General features: G+C 46.0%; 1 protein-coding gene across 1 annotated transcript in view; it reads left to right on the top strand.

Annotated features, from left to right (window-relative positions):
- Window positions 1-25,473, top strand: part of LOC137377644 (disintegrin and metalloproteinase domain-containing protein 12-like) — a 369,827-nt gene that overhangs the window by 276,759 nt on the left and 67,595 nt on the right. The window contains exon 15 of the mRNA XM_068047522.1: window positions 14,673-14,781. Within this exon, the coding sequence (XP_067903623.1) occupies window positions 14,673-14,781 (109 nt within the window). The remainder of the gene's footprint in view (window positions 1-14,672; window positions 14,782-25,473) is intronic.

Here is a 25,473-nt window from a genome sequence, read left to right as displayed (position 1 = left end):
CCAGCAGAGGCGGCGGCACAGGAGTATACAGTCAGAAGGGAGTGGCGCTGGGAATCCTCAACATTGATTCCGAACCCCATGACATCTCATGTCATCAAGTCAAACGTGGACAAAGAAAGCTGTGCTGATTACCACGTACCCTCTTCCCTCAGCTGATGATTATTTGGAAAAAGCACTAAGGGTGGCAAGGGCACAGAATGTACTCTGGGTGGGGAACCTTAATGTCTATCCCCCAGAGTGGCTCGGTAGCACCACTACTGACCGAGCTGGCCGAGTCCTGAAGGACTTATCTGCCATACTGTGCCTGTGGCAGGTGGCGAGAGAACCATCAAGAGGGAAAAACCTACATGACTTTGTCCTCATCAATCTACCTGTCGCAGATGCATCTGTCCATGGCAGTATTGGTAAGAGTGATCATCACAGTGCCATTGTGAAAACGAGGACCCATCTTCACGCTGAGGACATGCTCCACCATGTTGTGTGGCACAACCACGGGGCTGAATGGGATAGATTTGGAAAAGATCTAGCAGCTTAAAACTCAGCATCAATGAGGCACTGTGTGCCATCAGTAACAGAATTGTCTTCCACCACAATCTGTAACATAATAGCATATTCCTTACTCTGCTGTTACCATCTAGCCAGGGGATCAACCCTGGTACAACAAGGTGTGCAGGAGAGCATGTCAGGAGCAGCACCAGGCATACCTCAAAATAAGGTGTCAACACGGTGAAGCTACAACACAGGATTACTTGCATGCCAAACAGCGGAAACAGCATGCAATAGATAAAGCTAACCAATCCCAAAACCAACGGATCAGATCAAAGCTCTGAGGTACTGCCACATCCAGTTGTGAATGGTAGTGGACAATTAAACAACTAATAGGAGGAGGAGGCTCCACTAATATCCCCATCCTCAATGATGGGGGAGCATAAAAGAAAAGGCTGAAGCATTCAAGGAGCCCGAGTAAAACTGGAGCCAATGGGAAACAAGGGGAAAGCTGTCTGCTGGTTGGAGTCATACTGAGCACAAAGGAAGATGGTTGTGGTTGTTGGAGGTCAATCATCTCAGTTCCAGGACATCACTGCAGGAGTTCCTCAGGGTAGTGTCTGAGGCCCAACCATCTTCAGCTGCTTCATCAATGACCTTCCTTCAATCATAAGGTCAGAAGTGGGGATGTTTGCTGATGATTGCACAATGTTCAGTACTATTGGCAACTCCTCAGATACTGAAGCCGTCCGTGTTCTTATACAGCAAGACCCGAACAACATTCAGGCTTAGGCTGATAAGGTGCAAGCAACTTTCACGCCACACAAGTGCCAGGCAATGATGATCTCCAATACGAGAGAATTTAACCATCTCTCCTTGACATTCAATGACATTACCATCGCTGAATCCCCCACAATCAACATCCTGGGCATTACCATTGACCAGAAACTGAACTGGAATAGCCATATAAATATTGTGGCTACAAGAGCAGGTCAGAGGCTAGGAATCCTGAGGCGTGTAACTCACCTCCTGACTCCCCAAAACCATCTACAAGGCATGGATTTGATAGGCTAATGGCCTTCTTTTGTGCTATAAATGACTCTATGACTATAAGTCAGGAGTGTGATGGAATACTCTCCACTTGCCTGGATGGGTGCAGCTCCAACAACACTCAAGAAGCTCAACAACATCCAGGACAAAGCAGCCCGCTTGATCGGCACCCCATCCACAAACATTCACTCCCTCCACCACCGATGCACAGTGGCAGCAGTGTGTACTGTAGTATAAGGATGTAAAGGGTTAATCCTGAAGACAGTGAGAGAGACTGGTCCTACTGTACGAGCGATGATGTAACAGTTGCATGAGGTAGGCTTGAGGAGAAGAAGGTAACATAATTGGGACATCCTACAATCTGCAGAAAAGTCGTGGATGAGGAGGTGTCCAATGTCCATCCAACTGGTTAAGCCAAAGTCAGTGAAACACTTTGAGGAACAAAAAAAACATACAGGTGAGAAAGCGCATGAAATAGGAAAACCTTACCAAACATTGTGGAGCTGAAGACCCACAGCTGATAGCAGTGCCCAGCAAGTAAAGCTGAGTGTTTTAATTGTGGAAAAACTGGACTCGATGAGAAGATGTGCTAGAGCAAAATTTATTTGCTTAAAGTTACAAAGCAGAAGTCCTGCATGTAAAGAGCAGTGAATCAACTTCAGCAATATCCACAGTAGAAGAACCAGGAGATTCCTTGGGAGAAATCAGTAATCCAGACCAAGAATTCTGGACAGCAGACATCTACGTGAATGGACACCTCATGAATTTTAAGATTGACACAGGGGCGAGCGTCATGCAATTGTCTGACCAAGAGCCATGGGTGAAGAGACATTACCTGCAACCGACAGATGGTCCAGGCAGGACACAACTGCGAATAAAAGGCAAGCTCCAAGCAACTCTTCAGCATAAAGGAAGACAACTGGTAGTAGTTGATTGAGAAGGTAGCCGAAGTCAAGCAAACAAAGGTAAACAATTCCTTCCAATCGTCAGCTGATGTGTTATCAAGAGCAACTGTCCATCATTCAACACAGGGAGATGTGAATTTTATATGTGACACAGAGTCACGCTCACAACACACAGCACAAAGTTGGTCAGCAAGCACTCAGACGTTGCGAGAAATACAACAAACACAGAAGAATAACGAAGAGTGCATTCGTATTAGACAATATTGTACACATGGGTGGCCACAAGAAAGTTCAGGAGGGAGAACAATGAAGATGTTCCATGAGTATAGGAAATACTTCACCATAATTGGTAACTTATTAGTTTACGACAGAATTGTTAATTGTACTTCAATCACATCCAATATCTGAGATCGATTACACCAAGGCCATTTGGATTTAACTAAATGCACAGCGAGGGCACAATTTCCGGTATGGTGGCCTGGAATAATAAGGATATCGCGACCATTATCAACAGCTGTCAGACATGTGTGATAAATGGTGACCTCTGCTGCCAGTCCTCCCCTGTGGAGGGGAAACCCCTTCATTGGATGACCTGTGACCCACTGATGGCTGTGGTTCCATTGGTGGGATGGGGGGGAGTGTAAACTGAAAGGGCCTCCTAGGCCCCCCACCCCCCAGCCACACACCCACAAGCCACCTCCAGCCATCTGACAGGCTTTGGCCTCAGGAAGATCCCAGTGGTGTCTCCATTCTGTCACAATTGGACACTTAATTATGCAAAGTGGTTACCTGCCACTGCTGGGTGGGCTGTCCTTGCCTCTTCCACCCCCACTCCTCCAGCAAGATCGGCTGGAGGCAGGAACGCATCGGCCCACTTACCCAACGTCCTCCTTTCAAAATTTCCACCCGATGCTGCCTTGAAACCTGCCCCCACAAGACCAGGAAGATTTCACCCATAGTCACTGTATTGATGTGACTGGCCCAGTGAAGTTTCCGGTCAACAATGATCCCCAGGATGTTGATGGACATATCCTTTTAGGGCTTTGGGGACAGAAAGGGGGAGTGGGACTGAATGGATGGCTCTACAGAGAGCCAGCATGGACTCAAAGGGCTGAATGTCCTGCTTCTGTGCCTTAATTTACTCTATAACCTATAAAAAGTGGCTGGAAAAAATCAAAACACATGCAACTGTCAATATGTTGGCAGAAGGCAGGAAGGGGAATGACGGTGCTAAACTAATGCAGTGGGTGGGTGGTTGAATGCTCTTAGTATTTCTATAGTGCCTTGAACAGAATAAAACAGCAAACACACAGAAATGTTATGAAACAAAACTTGACACCGCGCCACATAATAAGACTTTAGGTCAGGTGACCAAATGCTTAATCAAATAGGTAACATTTAAGAATCATCTTAAAGGAGGAAAGAAAGGTAAAGAGGTGGAAAGGTTTAGGAAGGGAATTCCAGAGCTTAGGGCTTTGGCAGGTGAAAGCACAGCCACCAATTGAATTGGGGATGTTCATGAGAGCAGAGTTGGAGGAGCGCAGCGACATCAGAGGTTTTTAGGACTGGAGGAGTTACAGAGAGAGGGAGGGGTGAGGAGAGATTTGAAAACAAGTATGAAAATTTTAAAATTGAGATGTTGCTTAAGCGGTGGCCAATATAGATCAGGAGGTGTAGGGGGTGATGGGTGAACACGACTTGATGCAACGTGGAACAAGGACAACAGAGTTTTGGGTGACCTTAAGTTTATGGAAGTTAGAAAATGAGAGGCCAGCCTGTCATTAGAATTTGAATTAGAATTAGAATTAGAACATTACAGCGCAGTACAGGCCCTTCGGCCCTCGATGTTGCACCGACCTGTGAAACCATCTGACCTACACTATTCCATTTTCATCCATATGTCTATCCAATGACCACTTAAATGCCCTTAAAGTTGGCGAATCTACTACTGTTGCAGGCAGGGCGTTCCACGCCCCTACTACTCTCTGCGTAAAGAAACTACCTCTGACATCTGTCCTATATCTTTCACCCCTCAACTTAAAGCTATGTCCCCTCGTGTTTGCCATCACCATCCGAGGAAAAAGACTCTCACTATCCACCCTATCTAACCCTCTGATTATCTTATATGTCTCTATTAAGTCACCTCTCCTCCTCCTTCTCTCCAACGAAAACAACCTCAAGTCCCTCAGCCTTTCCTCTTAAGACCTTCCCTCCATACCAGGCAACATCCCAGTAAATCTCCTCTGCACCCTTTCCATAGCTTCCACATCCTTCCTGTAATGCGGTGACCAGAACTGCACGCAATACTCAAGGTGCGGCCTCACCAGAGTTTTGTACAGCTGCAGCATGACCTCGTGGCTCCGAAACTCGATCCCCCTACTAATAAAAGCTAACACACCATATGCCTTCTTAACAGCCCTATTAACCTGGGTAGCAACCTTCAGGGATTTATGCACCTGGACACCAAGATCTCTCTATTCATCTATACTACCAAGAATCTTCCCATTAGCCCAGTACTCTGCATTCCTGTTACTCCTTCCAAAGTGAATCACCTCACACTTTTCCGCATTAAACTCCATTTGCCATCTCTCAGCCCAGCTCTGCAGCCTATCTATGTCCCTCTGTACCCTACAACATCCTTCGGCACTATCCACAACTCCACCGACCTTAGTGTCATCTGCAAATTTACTAACCCACCCGTCTACACCCTCTTCCAGGTCATTTATAAAAATGACAAACAGCAGTGGCCCCAAAACAGATCCTTGCGGTACACCACTAGTAACTAAACTCCAGGATGAACATTTGCCATCAACCACCACCCTCTGTCTTCTTTCAGCTAGCCAATTTCTGATCCAAAGCTCTAAATCACCTTCAATCCCATACTTCCGTATTTTCTGCAATAGCCTACCGTGGGGAACCTTATCAAACGCTTTACTGAAATCCATATACACCACATCCACTGCTTTACCCTCATCCACCTGTTTGGTCACCTTCTCGAAAAACTCAATAAGGTTTGTGAGGCACGACCTACCCGTCACAAAACCGTGCTGACTATCTCTAATGAACTTATTCTTTTCAAGATGATTATAAATCCTGTCTCTTATAACCTTTTCCAACATTTTACCCACAACCGAAGTAAGGCTCACAGGTCTATAATTACCAGGGCTGTCTCTACTCCCCTTCTTGAACAAGGGGACAACATTTGCTATCCTCCAGTCTTCCGGCACTATTCCTGTCGACAATGACGACATAAAGATCAAGGACAAAGGCTCTGCAATCTCCTCCCTGGCTTCCCAGAGAATCCTCGGATAAATCCCATCTGGCCCAGGGGACTTATCTATTTTCACACTTTCCAAAATTGATAACACCTCCTCCTTGTGAACCTCAATCCCGTCTAGCCTAGTAGCCTGAATCTCAGTATTCTCCTCAACAACATTTTCTTTCTCTACTGTAAATACTGACGCAAAATATTCATTTAACACTTCCCCTATCTCCTCTGATTCTACACACAACTTCCCACTACTATCCTTGATTGGCCCTAATCTAACTCTAGTCATTCTTTTATTCCTGATATACCTATAGAAAGCCTTAGGGTTTTCCTTGATCCTATCCGCCAATGACTTCTCGTGTCCTCTCCTTGCTCTTCTTAGCTCTCCCTTTAGATCCTTCCTGGCTAGCTTGTAACTCTCAAGCGCCCTAACTGAGCCTTCACGTCTCATCCTAACATAAGCCTTCTTCTTCCTCTTGACAAGCGCTTCAACTTCTTTAGTAAACCACGGCTCCCTCGCTCGACAACTTCCTCCCTGCCTCACAGGTACATACTTATCAAGGACACACAGTAGCTGCTCCTTGAATAAGCTCCACATTTCGATTATTCCCATCCCCTGCAGTTTCCTTCCCCATCCTACGCATCCTAAATCTTGCCTAATCGCATCATAATTTCCTTTCCCCCAGCTATAATTTTTGCCCTGCGGTACATACCTGTCCCTGCCCATCACTAAGGTAAACCTAACTGAATTGTGATCACTATCACCAAAGTGCTCACCTACATCTAAATCTAACACCTGGCTGGGTTCATTTCCCAGTACCAAATCCAATATGGCATCGCCCCTGGTTGGCCTGTCTACATACTGTGTCAGAAAACCCTCCTGCACACACTGGACAAAAACTGACCCATCTAAAGTACTCGAACTATAGTATTTCCAGTCGATATTTGGAAAGTTAAAGTCCCCCATAACAACTACCCTGTTACTTTCGCCCCTGTCGAGAATCATCTTCGCTATCCTTTCCTCTACATCTCTGGAACTATTCGGAGGTCTATAAAAGACTCCCAACAGGGTAACCTCACCTCTCCTGTTTCTAACCTCGGCCCATACTACCTCAGTAGACGAGTCCTCAAAAGTCCTTTCTGTCGCTGTAATACTCTCCTTGATTAACAATGCCACACCCCCCCCTCTTTTACCATCTTCTCTGTTCTTACTGAAACATCTAAATCCCGGAACCTGCAACATCCATTCCTGCCCCTGCTCTACCCATGTCTCCGAAATGGCCACTACATCGAGATCCCAGGTACCAACCCATGCTGCAAGCTCACCCACCTTATTCCGGATGCTCCTGGCGTTGAAGTAGACACACTTTAAACCAGCTTTGGGATGGTCAAGACTGCAGGTAACAAAAGCAAGGATGAGAGTTTCCATAGCAGATAAGCAGAGGCAAGGGCAGAGTCAGGCAATGTTACGGTGTGGAAATAGATGGACATAATGAAGGCGAGGATATATTGTCAGAAGCTCATTTCGTGGTGAAATGTAGCATTAAGATTGCAAAGAGCCTGGTTCAGCCTCAAACAGTTGCCAGGGAGAGGGATGGAGTCACCGGCTATGGAACAGACTCTGTGACCCCTTAAAACCAACAATAAGAACCATTAGCCCTACATTCTGTTTTGGTCACGAGGTGAGGTGGTTCCCACTGTTCAACTCTCACCTGACCACAGCAAGTGGTTTTTTGTTATGAGGGTTTAACTCCTTTGTGTTTTATTTGTCAAATAAACAGACAGCAACAGGTTTTCCTGTAGATTTAAAACAGAAGATTAATTATTTATCGAGCAATTTGCCTTATCCTGAAATTGTCGCAACCACATCCACTCACAAATTCACTCGCACACGAGACAAAAGGAGACAGATAGAGAGAAAGAGAGATAAGTGGTTTTCAAGTCAGGTAGATTTTCAGGGTTTACAGTAAACCTGTTGAATTCTCTCAGAAGTCAAGTTCTTGTTGGTTGTAGGCCTGAGGTGTTTGTAGGTTTTGCTCTTGGTGCAAAGTTCACTTTGAACACAGAGGATCACTTTTAATTCACTATGGCATAGGTTGGACATGTAGAACTCACAGCAGGGCGCCTCCCTCTGGCTTGTTGGATTTACTCCCCAGCTCTTAGCTGGACAAACTTCTTGGTAATGCTGCTTTCTGGGTGTTTCTCTCTCAAGGACTGCCTTTTTAAGGTAAATATTTGTCACATCATATTCTGGCAGGAGACACATTGGTCTCTCCCCCATGGTGATCACGCAACAGCCTAGGATAAAAATAATCCAGTTATGTAGTTTCCACTTCATACCTTCTTTGTTTCAGTAGAACCCATTCAATTTAGGAATGTTTCAGGATGGGTGGAATTGACACCTCTCAACCTAGTTCGGCATCCTTTGTTCTAAACAGACAGTGTGGGCAATGTTTATTGTCAATTTTTATAACTCTTCAGTTTTAGTCTGTATTTTTTAATCGTTGCACTTCTCGTAAGCATGACACCTCCCCTAAAAAGGGCAAAAAAATGAAATTCCTCGAATGTCATTCTTTTTTTTTAGAAAGAAAGAAGATATAGGGTCACACCACTGCATACATTCATTCACAACTCAACCTTACAACTGCTACAGTTGGCATTGCCTCTTGCAGCCATTTCTTGTTCAACTTTGGAGTTTTTTCAATCATCCATTGAATGGCGTACCATTTAAAAAAATGCATTTCTTTTGGTTACGTTTTGTCAAGTGGGGTTGCAGTTTCTCTGGCATCAGTTTACCTCTGCCTAGCCTATAAGACTTACTAGACCCAAATTTAGCTGAGTTAGGGATCTGTGTATTAACTCATAATCGTCAGCCATTTTTGCTGCTTCTCTTACTCTTATAACCCTTTGTTCTTTAATATGAGTTCTTATATTGACTGGATGCAACTTTTAAATTCTTCCAGCAACATCACTTCTCTCAAATTTTCATAGGAGGGTTCTAGCTTGAGAGATCATATCCAGCAATTGAACGTGTTCCAATACAACCCAAGAAGAGAACAGATACCAGAACGTTTTACAAAAAGGAAAAATGACTCCTTTTTATATCACCAGGCAAAGAGATAACCATCCTCGAGGATACCAGTTGTTTTCAAACCCTACTGGCATCCAAATTTATAGAAATGCCACTGAAAGTGGAAAGCCATCAAATTCAATGTAAGTCAGGGTGGGTCTTTTCCTGGTGTGTCTGACTTTCTGTCTATAAGCTCCAGGTACTAAAATGTATGCATTTAGAATTGCAGTTTTTGTTCATAGTCAGAGGAATTCTTTTTTGATAACAGAGAAAAAGCTTCATGAGCCCTTTCTACAAACTCACCTTGCATGAAGAGAGTCCAAATTTCCTTTGGCCATTTTAGCCTGGTAGCTATTTTCTCAAATGAGATAAAATGTGACTCAGCCTCCTCCTCATTAAATATTGGCACTAGTCTCGAGTGTCTCAATACATTAAAGTTTTGCTCTGAATTCGGGATAAGGTTTGAGTAGCTTGTCGCAACTCCCCTTGTCCTTATAACCTCTCTAACTATTTTGCCTCTCTTTCCTCTTTCTCCTCCTACAACTGCATCTCCTCTCTTTTCAAATTAATTTTAGCTAGGTCTATTCTTTCAGTTTAGATTCCATACTTTCTTCTTCTCGTTCAGGGGTGAGTTTAAAATGGTTAGCTGGACTCTTCACCAGTTCAGCTTTCTTTGCTTTTTGTTTGATTCCCATCTCTGCTTTTTAAATCTTAATACTTAATTTATTTAACTTACCATGGGCTATCTCTCCCTGCTTTACAAACTCCTTAGCAATAAACGCGGCCATATCTTTTGTCTCTAGCACCATAGAGAGAGAACAGAAGAATACAGGAAAACCTGTTTGTTTACGTTCCCACAATTTTAGAGGTCAGTTTTCCTCCCAATTTCCAAATCTCTCATTTATCTGCCAGTTTAAATCCTGGCTTTGAGCCCCAATTTATTACGGCCACATGGTGAGGGATGTGGGTGGTTCCCACTGTTCAACTCTCACCTGACCGCAGCAAGTGTCTTTTGTTATTAGGGTTTAACCCCTTTAATGTTTTACTTGTAAAATAAACAGATAGCAGCAAGTTTTCTTATAGGTTTAAAAGAGGAGACTAATTATATTTTGAGCAATGCGCCTTATCCAAATTGTCGTAACCGCATCCACGTGGGGAGGCGGTGGTGTAGTGGTATTATCACTGGACTAGGAACCCAGAAACCCAGGGTATTGATCTGGAGACATGGGTTCAAATCCCACCACAGCAGAAGGTGGAATTTGAATTTAATTAATAAATGTGGAATTAAAAGCTAGTGTAATGATGGCCATGAAACCATTGTCAATTGTTCTAAAAACCCATCTGGTTCACTAATGTCCTTTAGGGAAGGAAATCTGTCCTTACCTGGTCTGGCCTACATGTGACTCCAGACCCATAGCTCTTAAATGCCCTCTGAAATGGCCTAGCAAGCCACTCAGTTGTACGAACCGCTACGAAGTCAAAAAAAAGGAACGAAACCGGACGGACCACCCGGCATTGACCTAGGAACCGGAAACAACAACGGCAAACCAGCCCTGTCGACTCTGCAAAGACCACCTTCCTAACATCTGGGGGCTTGTGCCAAAGTTGGGAGAGCTGTCCCACAGACTAGTCAAGCAACAGCCTGACATAGTCATACTCATGGAATCATACCTTACAGACCTCGTCCCAGACACTGCCATCACCATCCCCGGGTATGTCCTGTCCCACTGGCAGGACAGACCCACCAGGGGTGGCGGGACAGTGGTATACAGTAAAGAGGGAGTTGCCCTGGGAGTCCTCAACATCGACTCCGGACCCCATGAAGTCTCATGGCATCAGGTCAAACATGGGCAAGGAAACCTCCTGCTGATTACCACCTACCGCCCTCCCTCAGCTGATGAGTCAGTACTCCTCCATGTTGAACAGCACTTGGACTTCAATGTCCATCACCAAGAGTGGCTCGGTAGCACCACTACTGACCGAGCGGGCCGAGTACTAAAGGACATAGCTGCTAGACTGGGTCTGCGGCAGGTGGTGGGGGAACCAACATGAGGGGAAAACATATTTGACCTTGTCCTCACCAATCTGCCTGCCGCAGATGCTTCTGTCCATGACTGTATTGGTAGGAGTGAACACCGCACAGTCCTTGTGGAGACGAAATCCCGCCTTCACATTGAGGATACCGTCCATCGTGTTGTGTGGCACAATCTCTGTGCTAAATGAGATAGATTTCGAACAGATCTAGCAATGCAAAACTGGGCATCCATGAGGCGCTGTGGGCCATCAGCAGCAGCAGAATTGTACTCAACCACAATCTGTAACCTCATGGTCCGGCATATCCCCCACTCTACCATTACCATCAAGCCAGGAGACCAACCCTGGTTCAATGAAGAGTTCAGGAGGGCATGCCAGGAGCAGCATCAGGCATACCTCAAAATGGGGTGTCAACCTGGTGAAGCTACAACCCAGGACTACTTACATGCCAAACAGCATAAGCAGCATGCAATAGACAGAGCTAAGCGATCCCATAACCAACGGATCAGATCTAAGCTCTGCAGTCCTGCCAAATCCAGTCGTGAATGGTGGTGGACAATTAAACAACTAACTGGAGGAGGTGGCTCCACAAATATCCCCATCCTCAATGATGGGGGAGCCCAGCACATCAGTGCAAAAGATAAGGCTGAAGCATTTGCAACAATCTTCAGCCAGAAGTGCCGACTTGATGATCCATCTCGGCCTCCTCCTGAAGTCCCCAGCATCACAGATGCTAGACTTCAGCCAATTCGATTCACTCCGCGTGATATCAAGAAACGACTGAAGGCACTGGATACTGCAAAGGCTATGGGTCCTGACAATATTCCGGCAATAGTACTGAAGACCTGTGCTCCAGAACTTGCCGCACCCCTAGCCAAGCTGTTCCAGTATAGCTACAACACTGGCATCTACCCTGCAATGTAGAAAATTGCCCAGGTATGTCCTGTGCACAAAAAGCAGGACAAGTCCAACCCGGCCAATTACCGCCCCATCAGTCTACTCTCAATCATCAGTAAAGTGATGGAAGGTGTCATCAACAGTGCCATCAAGCGGCACTTGCTTAGCAATAACCTGCTCAGTGATACTCAGTTTGTGTTCCATCACGGCCATTCAGCTCCTGACTTCATTACAGCCTTGGTTCAAACATAGACAAAAGAGCTGAACTCAAGAGGTGAGGTGGGAGTGACTGCCTTTTGACATCAAGTCAGCATTTGACCGAGTATGGCATCAAGGAGCCCGAGCAAAACTGAAGTCAATGGGAATCAGGGGGAAAACCCTCCGCTGGCTGGAGTCATACCTAGCGGAAAGGAAGATGGCTGTGGTTGTTGGAGGTCAATCATCTGAGCTCCAGGACATCACTGCAGGAGTTCCTCAGTGTAGTGTCCTAGGCCCAACCATCTACAGCTGCTTCATCAATGACCTTCCTTCAATCATAAGGTCAGAAGTGCTGATTGCACAATGTTCAGCACCATTCGCGACTCCTCAAATACTGAACCAGTCTGTGTAGAAATGCAGCAAGACCTGGACAATATCCAGGCTTGAGCTGATAAGTGGCAAGTAACATTTGCGCCACACAAGTGCCAGGCAATGACCATCTCCAACAAGAGGCGATCTCACCATCCCCCCTTGACATTCAATGGCATTACCATCGCTGAATCCCCCACTATCAACATCCTAGGGGCTACCATTGACCAGAAACCAGAAGCTGAACGGGAGTAGCCATTTAAATACCGTGGCTGCAAGGGCAGGTCAGAGGCTAGGAATCCTACGGTGAGTAACTCACCTCTTGACTCCCCAAAGCCTGTCCACCATCTACAAGGCACACGTCAGGAGTGTGTTGGAATACTCTCCACTTGCCTGGATGGGTGCAGCTCCAACAACACTTAAGAAGCTCAACACCATCCAGAACAAAGCAGCCCGCTTGATTGGCACCCCATCAACAAACATTCACTCCCTCCACCACCGACGCACAGTGGCAGCAGTGTGTACCATCTACAAGTTGCACCACAGCAACGCACCAAGGCTCCTTCGACAGCACCTTCCAAACCCGCATGACCTCTGCCACCTTGAATGACAAGAGCAGCAGATGCATGGGAACACCACCACCTGCAAGTTCCCCTCCAAGTCACACACCATCCTGACTTGGAACTATATTGCCGTTCCTTCACTGTCGCTGCGTCAAAATCCTGGAACTCCCTTCCTAACAGCACTGTGGGTATACCTACCACAGATGGACTGCAGCGGTTCAAGAAGGCAGCTCACCACCACGTTCTCAAGGGCAATTAGGGATGGGCAATAAATGCTGGCCTGACCAATGACGCCCACATCTCATGAATGAATTTTTAAAAAACTCACTCATTCACGCACACACACACAGAAGGAGACAGGTAGAGAGGAAAAGGGGTAAGTATTTTTCAAGTGAGGTCAGGTTTTGGGGTTCCCAGTAAACCTGTTCAATTCTCTCAGAAGTCAAGTTCTTGCTGGTTTCAGGCCTGATGTGTTTGTAGTTTTCTCTCTCAGTTTGAAGACAGAGGATCACTTTCAATTCAATGGGCGGCACAGTGGCGCAGTGGTTAGCACCGCAGCTCCAGCGACCCGGGTTCGATTCTGGGTACTGCCTGTGTGGAGTTTGCAAGTTCTCCCTGTGACTGCGTGGGTTTTCGCCGGGTGCTCCGGTTTCCTCCCACAGCCAAAGATTTGCAGGTGATAGGTAAATTGGCCATTGTAAATTGCCCTTGGTGTCGGTAGGGAATATGGGATTACTGTTGGGTTAGTATAAATGGGTGGTTGTTGCTCGGCACAGACTTGGTGGGCCGAAGGGCCTGTTTCAGTGCTGTATCTCTGAATAAATAAAATTAAAAAAATTCACTGCTGCATCGGTTGGAAATGTAGATTTCACAGCAGGGCGCCTCCCTTCTGGTTTGCTGGATTTTCTCACCAGCTCTTCTTTCTGGTTGTTTCTCTGGTAGAGCTGCTTATTTAAAATAAAAATTTGTCACATCATATTCTGGTAGGACTCGCTTTGCTGTCTCTCCCTGATGAATACACAATGGCCCAGGATGAGAATAATCCAGTTATGATGTTTTCTCTTCATAGCTTCTTTGTTTCAGTAGAACCCATTCAATTCAGGAATGTTTCAGGATGGGTGTAATTGATACCTCTCAAGCTACTTAGGCATCCTTTGTTCTAAACACACAGTGTGGCAATGTTTGAATACACATGCAGCCAATTTTTGCAGCATTGGCCATTTTTTTAAAAAGGCAAAGTCAGTTGTTATAACTCTTCAGTTTTAGTCTGTATGTGTTCATCATTGCTCTTCTCATAAGTATGACAATTTGTTTGGCACTTTCATTTCCTTTACTGACTCATGCTAACATAGTTCCACTTGCACATGTTTTGACTTTTCTCCAGCCGCTCTTTATATGTGGGTAGGTAGGGTCATTACTAGCACCAGTTCTTAACTCTGTCATGGTGAAATGTGCGAATGAGACATGAGGGTGTGAGGGCTTGCCTTCTGACTTAGGCTGCACCTCTCGAGGAAAGTCCCATGCACTCACTCTTGTTCCGACTCTGTCAGCAAGGTGGATCCACAAGGAATTTGAGGTTCAGGGCATCCGTCCAATCAGATATGCACTCTCGACCAAGCCTAGTTTTCTTGTATTTTGGTGATTCTGTTTGTCTCTCTTGATCTCTCCATTTTAGACTTTCTGTTCCGCTGTAAGTCCCATTCTCACAGACCCCTTTTCCTTCTCAGTGGGGATAGGCTGGGGAAGAGGTCATGTGATATGTACCAGTTAGGACCTATGGCCTCTCTCTGTTTGGTAGAATTTCTGTAATTTTTCCACTTTCTCTCTGATAGGTGCGGTGTCTGCTGATGATCTTTGTTATTCACTTACAAACAGCCAAGGAAATCAATATGGGAACTGTGGCAAGAACAAAGATCATGAGTACATAAAGTGCCAGAATAAGTAAGTAAGTTTGCCAGAAAAATGCCAACACTAATGCAGAAATTTTGTACTTTGAAAAAAGCTTGATCTCAGGCCATGAAATCTGAAAAAGCTGGAAATGCTCACAGGACCTAATTAGCATATTTAAAGTAGGACTCCTGCTGCCTTCCTGTGGATGTCCTGCTCAAAAGAGCAGGTTAATATCAGCAATTAAAATCAGGACCAGAGGAATCGAGGTGACAAAGTTCAGCATTCATTCTGCCATCCTGTTGATATATTTTGAGAATGGAGTTATTGATTAAACATGGCAGTCAATCTCTAACAATTAATCTACAACAGACTCAGACATGAGGCGAGGAAAACCCCCAGTAGTGGAGATCGTTGGGAAATATTTCCGGCTCTTCCGCTGGATTTTTGGTGGGAAAGCTCCAGACGTTCTGCGGAAATGTAAACAATTGACGTTAATTGCTTCTAACATGCAGCAGTATGATATTGAAGGAGACAGATAGCTAGAAGTACAAGCACAGGTGTATCCCGAGATTCTGGAAAGGTCCTAGTAGATTGGAAAATCACAAACGTAGCACCTCTATTCAATAAAGGAGGGAGACAGAAAGCAGCAATCTATTGGCCAATTAGCCTAACATCTGTCATTGGCAAAATGCAACATTAAGGAGGTAATAGCAGGAGATTTAGAAAATCATAATACAATCAGGCAGAGTCAACATGGTTTTGTGTAAGGGAAATTGTGTTTGACTAATTCATTTTCATTAGAGTTCTTTAAGGAAGTAACAAGCAACGTGGATAAAGGGGAACCTGTGGATGTAATGTATTTGGATTTCCCAAAGGCAAGTGCCACATCAAAGATTACTGCACAAACTAAGAGCTCATGGTGGAGGGGGTAACATATTAGCACAGTTAGAGGATTGGGTAGCTAACAGGAAGCAGAAAGTAGGCATAAATGGGTCAGTTTTGGGTTGGCAAGTTGATTGTCACAGGGATCAGTGCTGGAGCCTCAACTATTTACAATATATATCAATGACTTGGATGAAGAGACCGAATGTATGGTCGTTAAATTTGCTGATGACACCAAGATAGTAGGAAAGTAAGCTGTCAAGAAGACATGAAGAGTCTACAAATGGATTTAGATTGGATAAGTGAGTGAGCAAATATTTAGCGGATGGAGTAGAATGTGGGAAAATGTGAACTTGTCCACTTTGGCAGGAAGAATAGAAAAGCTGTATATTATTTAAATGGAGAGAGACTGCAGAACTCTACAGACAGAGGCCCCCGGGTGGCCTGGTACATGAATTACAAGAAGTTGGTATGCAGGTCACACATCCCATGAATGAATAAATAAAAAGGTACAGCAAGTGATGAAGAAAGACTCATTCGGATCATTCGGGAGGCGGAGGAGGTTATTGAGAGGAGTTATGGGGAGGTAGTCACACCTCAGGTAAAAGAAGTAGGTAGATGGGTTACCGTCAGGGGAAGGAGAGGGAACCAGCAGGCAGTGCAGGGATCCCCTGTGGCCGTTTCCCTCAACAACAGGTATACCGTTTTGGATACTGTTGCGGGGGACGACTTACCAGGGGTAAGCAATGGGGTACAGGTATCTGGCACAGAGTCTGTCCCTGTTGCTCAGAAGGGAAGGGGGAAGAGGAGCAGAACATTAGTCATTGGGGACTCCATAGTTAGGGGAACAGATAGGAGGTTCTGTGGGAACGAGAGAGACTCACGGTTGGTATGTTGCCTCCCAGGTGCCAGGGTTCGTGATGTCTCGGATCGTGTTTTTGGGATCCTTAATGGGGAGGGGGAGCAGCCCCAAGTCGTGGTCCACATAGGCACCAACGACATAGGTAGGAAGAGAGATGGGGATTTAAGACAGAAATTTAGGGAGCTAGGGTGGAAGCTTAGAGCGAGAACAAACAGAGTTGTTATCTCTGGGTTGTTGCCCGTGCCACGTGATAGCGAAGCGAGGAATAGGGAGAGAGAGGAGTTGAACACGTGGCTGCAGGGATGGTGTAGGAGGGAGGGTTTTGGTTTCCTGGATAATTGGGGCTCTTTCTGGGGTAGGTGGGACCTCTACAAACAGGATGGTCTTCACCTGAACCAGAGGGGTACCAATATCCTGGGGGGGAGGTTTGCTAGTGCTCTTCGGGGGGGTTTAAACTAATTCAGCAGGGGAATGGGAACCTAAATTGTGGTGCCAGTGTACAGGATGTTGAGAGTAGTGAGGTCAGGGATATGGTTACAAGGACGCAAGAGGGCACTGGCAAGCAAGAACCTGGTTTAAAGTGTGTCTATTTCAACGCCAGGAGCATCCGGAATAAGGTGGGTGAGCTTGCAGCATGGGTTGGTACCTGGGATCTCGATGTAGTGGCCATTTTAGAGACATGGGTAGAGCAGGGGCAGGAATGGATGTTGCAGATTCCGGGATTTAGATGTTTCAGTAAGAACAGAGAAGATGGTAAAAGAGGGGGGGGTGTGGCATTGTTAATCAAGGAGAGTATTACAGCGACAGAAAGGACGTTTGAGGACTCGGCTACTGAGGTAGTATGGGCTGAGGTTAGAAACAGGAGAGGTGAGGTAACCCTGTTGGGAGTCTTTTATAGACCACCGAATAGTTCCAGAGATGTAGAGGAAAGGATAGCGAAGATGATTCTCGACAGGGGTGAGAGTAACAGGGTAGTTGTTATGGGGGACTTTAACTTTCCAAATATCGACTGGAAGTACTATAGTTCGAGTACTTTAGATGGGTCAGTTTTTGTCCAGTGTGTGCAGGAGGGTTTTCTGACACAGTATGTAGACAGGCCAACCAGGGGCGATGCCACATTGGATTTGGTACTGGGAAATGAACCCGGCCAGGTGTTAGATTTAGATGTAGGTGAGCATTTTGGTGATAGTGATCACAATTCGGTTAGGTTTACCTTAGCGATGGGCAGGGACAGGTATATACCGCAGGGCAAGAATTATAACTGGGGGAAAGGAAATTATGATGCGATTAGGCAAGATTTAGGATGCGTAGGATGGGGAAGGAAACTGCAGGGGATGGGAACAATCGAAATGTGGAGCTTATTCAAGGAGCAGCTACTGCGTGTCCTTGATAAGTATGTACCTGTGAGGCAGGGAGGAAGTTGTCGAGCAAGGGAGCCGTGGTTTACTCAAGAAGTTGAAGCGCTTGTCAAGAGGAAGAAGAAGGCTTATGTTAGGATGAGACGTGAAGGCTCAGTTCGGGCGCTTGAGAGTTCCAAGCTAGCCAGGAAGGATCTAAAGGGAGAGCTAAGAAGAGCAAGGAGAGGACACGAGAAGTCATTGGCGGATAGGATCAAGGAAAACCCTAAGGCTTTCTATAGGTATATCAGGAATAAAAGAATGACTAGAGTTAGATTAGGGCCAATCAAGGATAGTAGTGGGAAGTTGTGTGTAGAATCAGAGGAGATAGGGGAAGTGTTAAATGAATATTTTGCGTCAGTATTTACAGTAGAGAAAGAAAATGTTGTTGAGAATACTGAGATTCAGGCTACGAGGCTAGATGGGATTGAGGTTCACAAGGAGGAGGTGTTAGCAATTTTGGAAAGTGTGAAAATAGATAAGTCCCCTGGGCCAGATGGGATTTATCCTAGGATTCTCTGGGAAGCTAGGGAGGAGATTGCAGAGCCTTTGTCCTTGATCTTTATGTCGTCATTGTCGACAGGAATAGTGCCGGAAGACTGGAGGATTGCAAATGTTGTCCCCTTGTTCAAGAAGGGGAGTAGAGACAGCCCTGGTAATTATAGACCTGTGAGCCTTACTTCGGTTGTGGGTAAAATGTTGGAAAAGTTTATAAGAGACAGGATTTATAATCATCTTGAAAAGAATAAGTACATTAGAGATAGTCAGCACGGTTTTGTGACGGGTAGGTCGTGCCTCACAAACCTTATTGAGTTTTTCGAGAAGGTGACCAAACAGGTGGATGAGGGTAAAGCAGTGGATGTGGTGTATATGGATTTCAGTAAGGCGTTTGATAAGGTTCCCCACGGTAGGCTATTGCAGAAAATACGCAAGTATGGGGTTGAAGGTGATTTAGAGCTTTGGATCAGAAATTGGCTAGCTGAAAGAAGACAGAGGGTGGTGGTTGATGGCAAATGTTCATCCTGGAGTTTAGTTACTAGTGGTGTACCGCAAGGATCTGTTTTGGGGCCACTGCTGTTTGTCATTTTTATAAATGACCTGGAAGAGGGTGTAGAAGGGTGGGTTAGTAAATTTGCAGATGACACTAAGGTCGGTGGAGTTGTGGATAGTGCCGAAGGATGTTGTCGGGTACAGAGAGACATAGATAGGCTGCAGAGCTGGGCTGAGAGATGGCAAATGGAGTTTAATGCGGAAAAGTGTGAGGTGATTCACTTTGGAAGGAGTAACAGGAATGCAGAGTACTGGGCTAATGGGAGGATTCTTGGTACTGTAGATGAACAGAGAGATCTTGGTGTCCAGGTGCATAAATCCCTGAAGGTTGCTAACCAGGTTAATAGGGCTGTTAAGAAGGCATATGGTGTGTTAGCTTTTATTAGTAGGGGGGTCGAGTTTCGGAGCCACGATGTCATGCTGCAGCTGTACAAAACTCTGGTGAGACCGCACCTGGAGTATTGCGTGCAGTTCTGGTCACCGCATTATAGGAAGGATGTGGAAGCTATGGAAAGGGTGCAGAGGAGATTTACTAGGATGTTGCCTGGTATGGAGGGAAGGTCTTACGAGGAAAGGCTGAGGGACTTGAGGTTGTTTTCGTTGGAGAGAAGGAGGAGGAGAGGTGACTTAATAGAGACATATAAGATAATCAGAGGGTTAGATAGGGTGGATAGTGAGCGTCTTTTTCCTCGGATGGTGATGGCAAACACGAGGGGACATAGCTTCAAGTTGAGGGGTGATAGATATAGGACAGATGTGAGAGGTAGTTTCTTTACTCAGAGAGTAGTAAGGGCGTGGAACGCCCTGCCTGCAGCAGTAGTAGATTCGCCAACTTTAAGGGCATTTAAGTGGACATTGGATAGACACATGGATGAAAATGGAATAGTGTAGGTCAGATGGTTTCACAGGGCGGCGCAACATCGAGGGCCGAAGGGCCTGTACTGCGCTGTAATGTTCTAAATTCCAAGTTCTAAATTCTAAATTCTAAAGTTCCGTATTAGATGAGAGCAGACTGAGAAGGACTTTTTTTATTCATTCATGGGAATGTGGGTGCCATTGGCTAGGCCAGCATTTGTTTCACATCCCTAATTGCCCTTGAGAAGGTGGTGGTGAGCTGCCTTCTTGAACCGCTGCAGTCCATTTGGGGTAGGTACACCAACAGTGCTGTTAGGAAGGGAGTTCCAGGATTTTGACCCAGCGACAGTGAAGGAACGGCGATATAGTTCCAAGTCAGATGGTGTGTGACTTGGAGGGGAACTTGCAGGTGGTGATGTTCCCATGCATCTCCTGCCCTTGTCCTTCTAGGTGGTAGAGGTCGCGGTTTGGAAGGTGCTGTCTAAGGAGCCTTGGTGCGTTGCTGCAGTGCATCTTGTAGATGGTACACAGTGCTGCCACTGTGCATTGGTGATGCAGGGAGTGAATGTTTGTGGATGGTGTGCCAATCAAGCGGGCTGCTTTGTTATGGATGGTGTCGAGCTTCTTGAGTGTTGTTGGAGCTGCACCCATCCAGGCAAGTGGAGAGTATTCCATCACACTCGTGACTTGTACCTTGTAGATGGTGGACAGGCTTTGGGGAGTCAGGAGGTGAGTTACTCACTGCAGAATTCCCAGCCTCTAACCTGCTCTTGTAGCCATGGTATTTATATGGCTACTCCAGTTCAGTTTCTGGTCAATGGTAGCCCCTAGGATGTTGATAGTGGGGGATTCAGCGATAGTAATGTCATTGAATGTCAAGGGGAGATGGTTAGATTCTCTCTTGTTGGAGATGGTCATTGCCTGGCACTTGTGTGGCACGAATGTTACTTGCCACTTATCAGCCCAAGTCTTTATATTGTCCAGGTCTTGTTGCATTCCGACACGGACTGCTTCAGTAACTGAGGAGTCGCGAATGGTGCTGAACATTGTGCAATCATCACTGAACATCCCCACTTCTGATCTTATGATGGAGGGAAGGCCATTGATGAAGCAGCTGAAGATGGTTGGGCCTAGGACACTACCCTGAGGAACTCCTGCAGTGATGTCCTGGAGCTGAAATGATTGACCTCCAAAATACACAACCAGCTTTCTTTGCGCTAGGTATAACTCCAACCACCGGAGGGTTTTCCCCCTGATTCTCAGTTTTGCTGGGGCTCGATGCCATACTTGGTCAAATGCAGCTATGTTGCCTCCCTGGTGCCAGGGTCAAGGATGTCTCTGAACGGACAGGGGGCATTCTGAAGAGGGAGGGTGAACAGCCAGAGGTTGTGGTACACATCGGTACCAACGACATAGGCAGGAAGAGTGATGTGGTCCTGCAGGGGGAGTTTAGGGAGTTAGGTAGAAAGTTAAAAGACAGGATCTCTAGGGTTGTAATCTCGGGATTACTTCCTGTGCCACGTGCCAGTAAGGCTAGAAATAGGAAGATAGTGCAGCTAAACACGTGACTGAACAGCTGGTGTAGAAGGGAGGGTTTCAGATATCTGGATCATTGGGATCTCTTCAGGGACAGGTGGGACCTGTACAAGAAGGATGGGTTGCATCTAAACTGGAGGGGCACTAATATCCTGGCTGCGAGGTTTGCAAGCGTCACTCGGGAGGGTTTAAACTAGTGTGGCATGGGGGTGGGAACTAGAGCAGTAGGACAGCTAGTGAAATAAATGAGGGGGAACTAGTAAATAAGGCCAGTAAGACTAAGAGGAAGAGCAGGCAGGGAGATGTTGCTGAGCACAGCAGGACTGGTGGTCTGAAATGCATTTGTTTCAATGCGAGAAGTATAACAGGTAAGGCAGATGAACTTAGAGCTTGGATTAGTACTTGGAAATATGATGTTGTTGCTATTACAGAGACTTGGTTGAGGGAAGGGCAGGATTGGCAGCTAAATGTTCCAGGCTTTAGAAGCTTCAGGCGGGATAGAGGGGGATGTAAAAGGGGTGGGGGAGTTGCATTAATTGTTAAGGAGAATATCACAGCTGTACTGCGGGAGGACACCTCGGAGGGGTCGTGCACCGAGGCAATATGGGTGGAGCTCAGGAATAGGAAGGGTGCAGTCACGATGTTGGGGGTTTTAGTTTAGTTTAGTTTAGTTTAGAGATACAGCACTGAAACAGGCCCTTCGGCCCACCGAGTCTGTGCCGACCATCAACCACCCGTTTACACTAATCCTACACTAATCCCATATTCCTATCACATCCCCACCTATCCCTATATATTTCCCTACCACCTACCTATACTAGGGGCAATTTCTAATGGCCAATTTACCTATCAACCTGCAAGTCTTTGGCATGTGGGAGGAAACCGGAGCACCCGGAGGAAACCCACGCAGACACAGGGAGAACTTGCAAACTCCACACAGGCAGTACCCGGAATTGAACCCGGGTCGCTGGAGCTGTGAGGCTGCGGTGCTAACCGCTTCTACAGGCCTCCCAACAGCCAGCGGGAGGGAGAGGAGCAGATACGTAGACAGATTTTGGAAAGATGTAAAGGTAACAGGCTTGGAGTGGTGGGTGATTTTAACTTCCCCTATATTGACTGGGACTCACTTAGTGCAAGGGGCTTGGATGGGGCAGAATTTGTAAGGAGCATCCAGGAGGGCTTCTTGAAACAATATGTAGATAGTCCAACTAGGGATGGGGCCATTCTGGACCTGGTATTGGGGAATGAGCCCGGCCAGGTGGTCGAAGTTTCAGTAGGGGAGCATTTCGGGAACAGTGACCATAATTCCATAAGTTTTAAGGTACTTGTGGATAAGGATAAGAGTAGTCCTCGGGTGAAGGTGGTAAATTGGGGGAAGGCTAATTATAACAATATTAGGCAGGAACTGAAGAATTTAGATTGGGGGCGGCTGTTTGAGGGTAAATCAACATCTGACATGTGGGAGTCTTTCAAACGTCAGCTGATTAGAATCCAGGACCAGCATGTTCCTGTGAGGAAGAAGGATAGGTTTGGCAAGTTTCGGGAACCTAGGATAATGCGGGATATTGTGATCCTAGTCAAAAAGAAAAAGGAAGCATTTGTAAAGGCTGGAAGACTAGGAACAGACGAATCCCTTGAGGAATATAAAGACAGCAGGAAGGAACTTAAGCAAGGAGTTAAGAGGGCTAAAAGGGGTCATGAAAAGTCATTGGCAAACAGGATTAAGGATAAATCCAAGACTTTTTATACATATTTTAAGAGCAAGAGGGTAACCAGGGAAAGGGTTGGCCCACTCAAGGACAGAGAAGGGAATCTATGTGTGGAGCCAGAGGAAATGGGCGAGGGACTAAATGAATACTTTGCATCAGTATTCACCAAGGAGAAGGACTTGGTGGATGATGAGCCTAGGGAAGGGAGTGTAGATAGTCTCAGTCATCTCATTATCAAAAAGGAGGAGGTGTTGGGTGTCTTGCAAAGCATTAAGGTCGATAAGTCCCCAGGGCCTGATGGGATCTACCCCAGAATTCTGAGGGAGGCAAGGGAAGAAATTGCTGGGGCCTTGACAGAAATCTTTGCATCCTCATTGGCTACAGGTGAGGTCCCAGAGGACTGGAGAATAGCCAATGTTGTTCCTTTGTTTAAGAAGGGTTGCAAGGATAATCCAGGAAATTATAGGCTGGTGAGCCTTATGTCAGTGGTAGAGAAATTATTAGAGAGGATTCTTCAGGACAGGATTTATTCCCATTTGGAAACAAACAAACTTATTAGCGAGAGGCAGCATGGTTTTGTGAAGGGGAGGTCGTGTCTCACTAATTTGATTGAGTTTTTTGAGGAAGTGACGAAGATGATTGATGAAGGAAGGGCAGTGGATGTTATCTATATGTACTTCAGTAAAGCCTTTGACAAGGTCCCTCATGGCAGACTGGTACAAAAGGTGAAGTCACACGGGATCAGAGGTGAGCTGGCAAGATGGATACAGAACTGGCTCGGTCATAGAAGACAGAGGGTAGTAGTGGAAGGGTGCTTTTCTGAATGGAGGGATGTGACTAGTGGTGTTCCGCAGGGATCAGTGCTGGGACCTTTGCTGTTTGTAGTATATATAAATGATTTGGAGGAAAATGTAGCTGGTCTGATTAGTAAGTTTGCGGACGACACAAAGGTTGGTGGAGTTGTGGACAGTCATGAGGATTGTCAGAGAATACAGCAGGATATAGATCTGTTGGAGACTTCGGCGGAGAAATGCCAGATGGATTTTAATCCGGACTAATGTGAGGTAATGCATTTTGGAAGATCTAATACAGATGGGAAGTATACAGTAAATGGCAGAACTCTTAGGAGTATTGACAGGCAAAGAGATCTGGGCGTACAGGTCCACAGGTCACTGAAAGTGGCAACGCAGGTGGATAAGGTAGTCAAGAAGGCATACGGCATGCTTGCCTTCATCGGTCGGGGCATAGAGTATAAAAAGTCATGCTGCAGCTGTACAGAATTTTGGTTAGGCCACACTTAGAAGATTGTGTGCAATTCTGGTCGCCACGCTACCAGAAGTACTTGGAGGCTTTGGAGAGGGTACAGAAGAGGTTTACCAAGATGTTGCCTGGTCTGGAGGGCATTAGCTATGAGGAGAGGTTGGATAAACTCGGATTGTTTTCACTGGAACGACGGAGGTGGAGGGGCGACATGATAGAGGTTTACAAAGTTATGAGTGGCATGGACAGAGTGGATAGTCAGAAGCTTTTTCCCAGGATGGAAGTATCAGTTACTAGGGGACATAGGTTTAAGGTGAGAGGGGCAAATTTTTGAGGGGATGTGCGAGGCAAGTTCTTTACACAGAGGGTGGTGAGTGCCTGGAACTTGCTGCCGGGGGAGGTGGTGGAAGCAGGTACTATAATGACGTTTAAGAGGCATCTTGACAAATACATGAATAGGAAGGGAATAGAGGGATATGGGCCCCGGAAGTGCAGAAGGTTTTAGTTTAGGCAGGCATCAAGATCGGCGCAGGCTTGGAGGGCCGAATGGCCTGTTCCTGTGTTGTTCCAGCATTTCTTGTTTTTATTTGAGTCTGAAGTAGTGTCTTGTACAAGTTCACCATAACCTCCTTGCTCTTGGATTCAATGCCCTATTAATAAAGCCCAGGATAAAAAGGTGCCTCTGTTGGGACACGCAGATCTCCTTCCCTGTGGTGAGCAACAATGGACCAGGATGTGGCTAATTCACACCTTCTTTGCTTCAGAAGACCCCATTCAATTCACAAATGTCTCTTGATGGGTTCACAATTGGTGTAATTAACATAGAAACATGGAAAATAGGAGCAGGAGTAGGCCATTCAGTCCTTCGAGCCTGCTCCGCCATTAGTTATGATCATGGCTGATCATCCAACTCAGTAACCTGCTCCCGCTTTCCCCCTACATTCTTTGATCCCTTTAGACCCAAGAGCTATATCTAACTCCTTCTTGAAAACATACAATATTTTGGCCTCAACTGCTTTCTGTGGTAGTGAATTCCACAGGCTCACCACTCTCTGGGTGAAGAAATTTCTCCTCATCTCAGTCCTGAAAGGTTTACCCCGTATCCTTAGACTATGACCCCTGGTTCTGGACTCCCCCACCGTCGGGAACATCCTTCCTGCATCTACCCTGTCAAGTCCTGTGAGAATTTTAT

This window comes from Heterodontus francisci, chromosome 1 (assembly GCF_036365525.1).
Source record: "Heterodontus francisci isolate sHetFra1 chromosome 1, sHetFra1.hap1, whole genome shotgun sequence".
NCBI classification, from domain to species: Eukaryota; Metazoa; Chordata; class Chondrichthyes; order Heterodontiformes; family Heterodontidae; genus Heterodontus; species Heterodontus francisci.
Note: the sequence above shows the minus strand (reverse complement) of the source record. Positions and strands in the feature narration are given on the sequence as shown.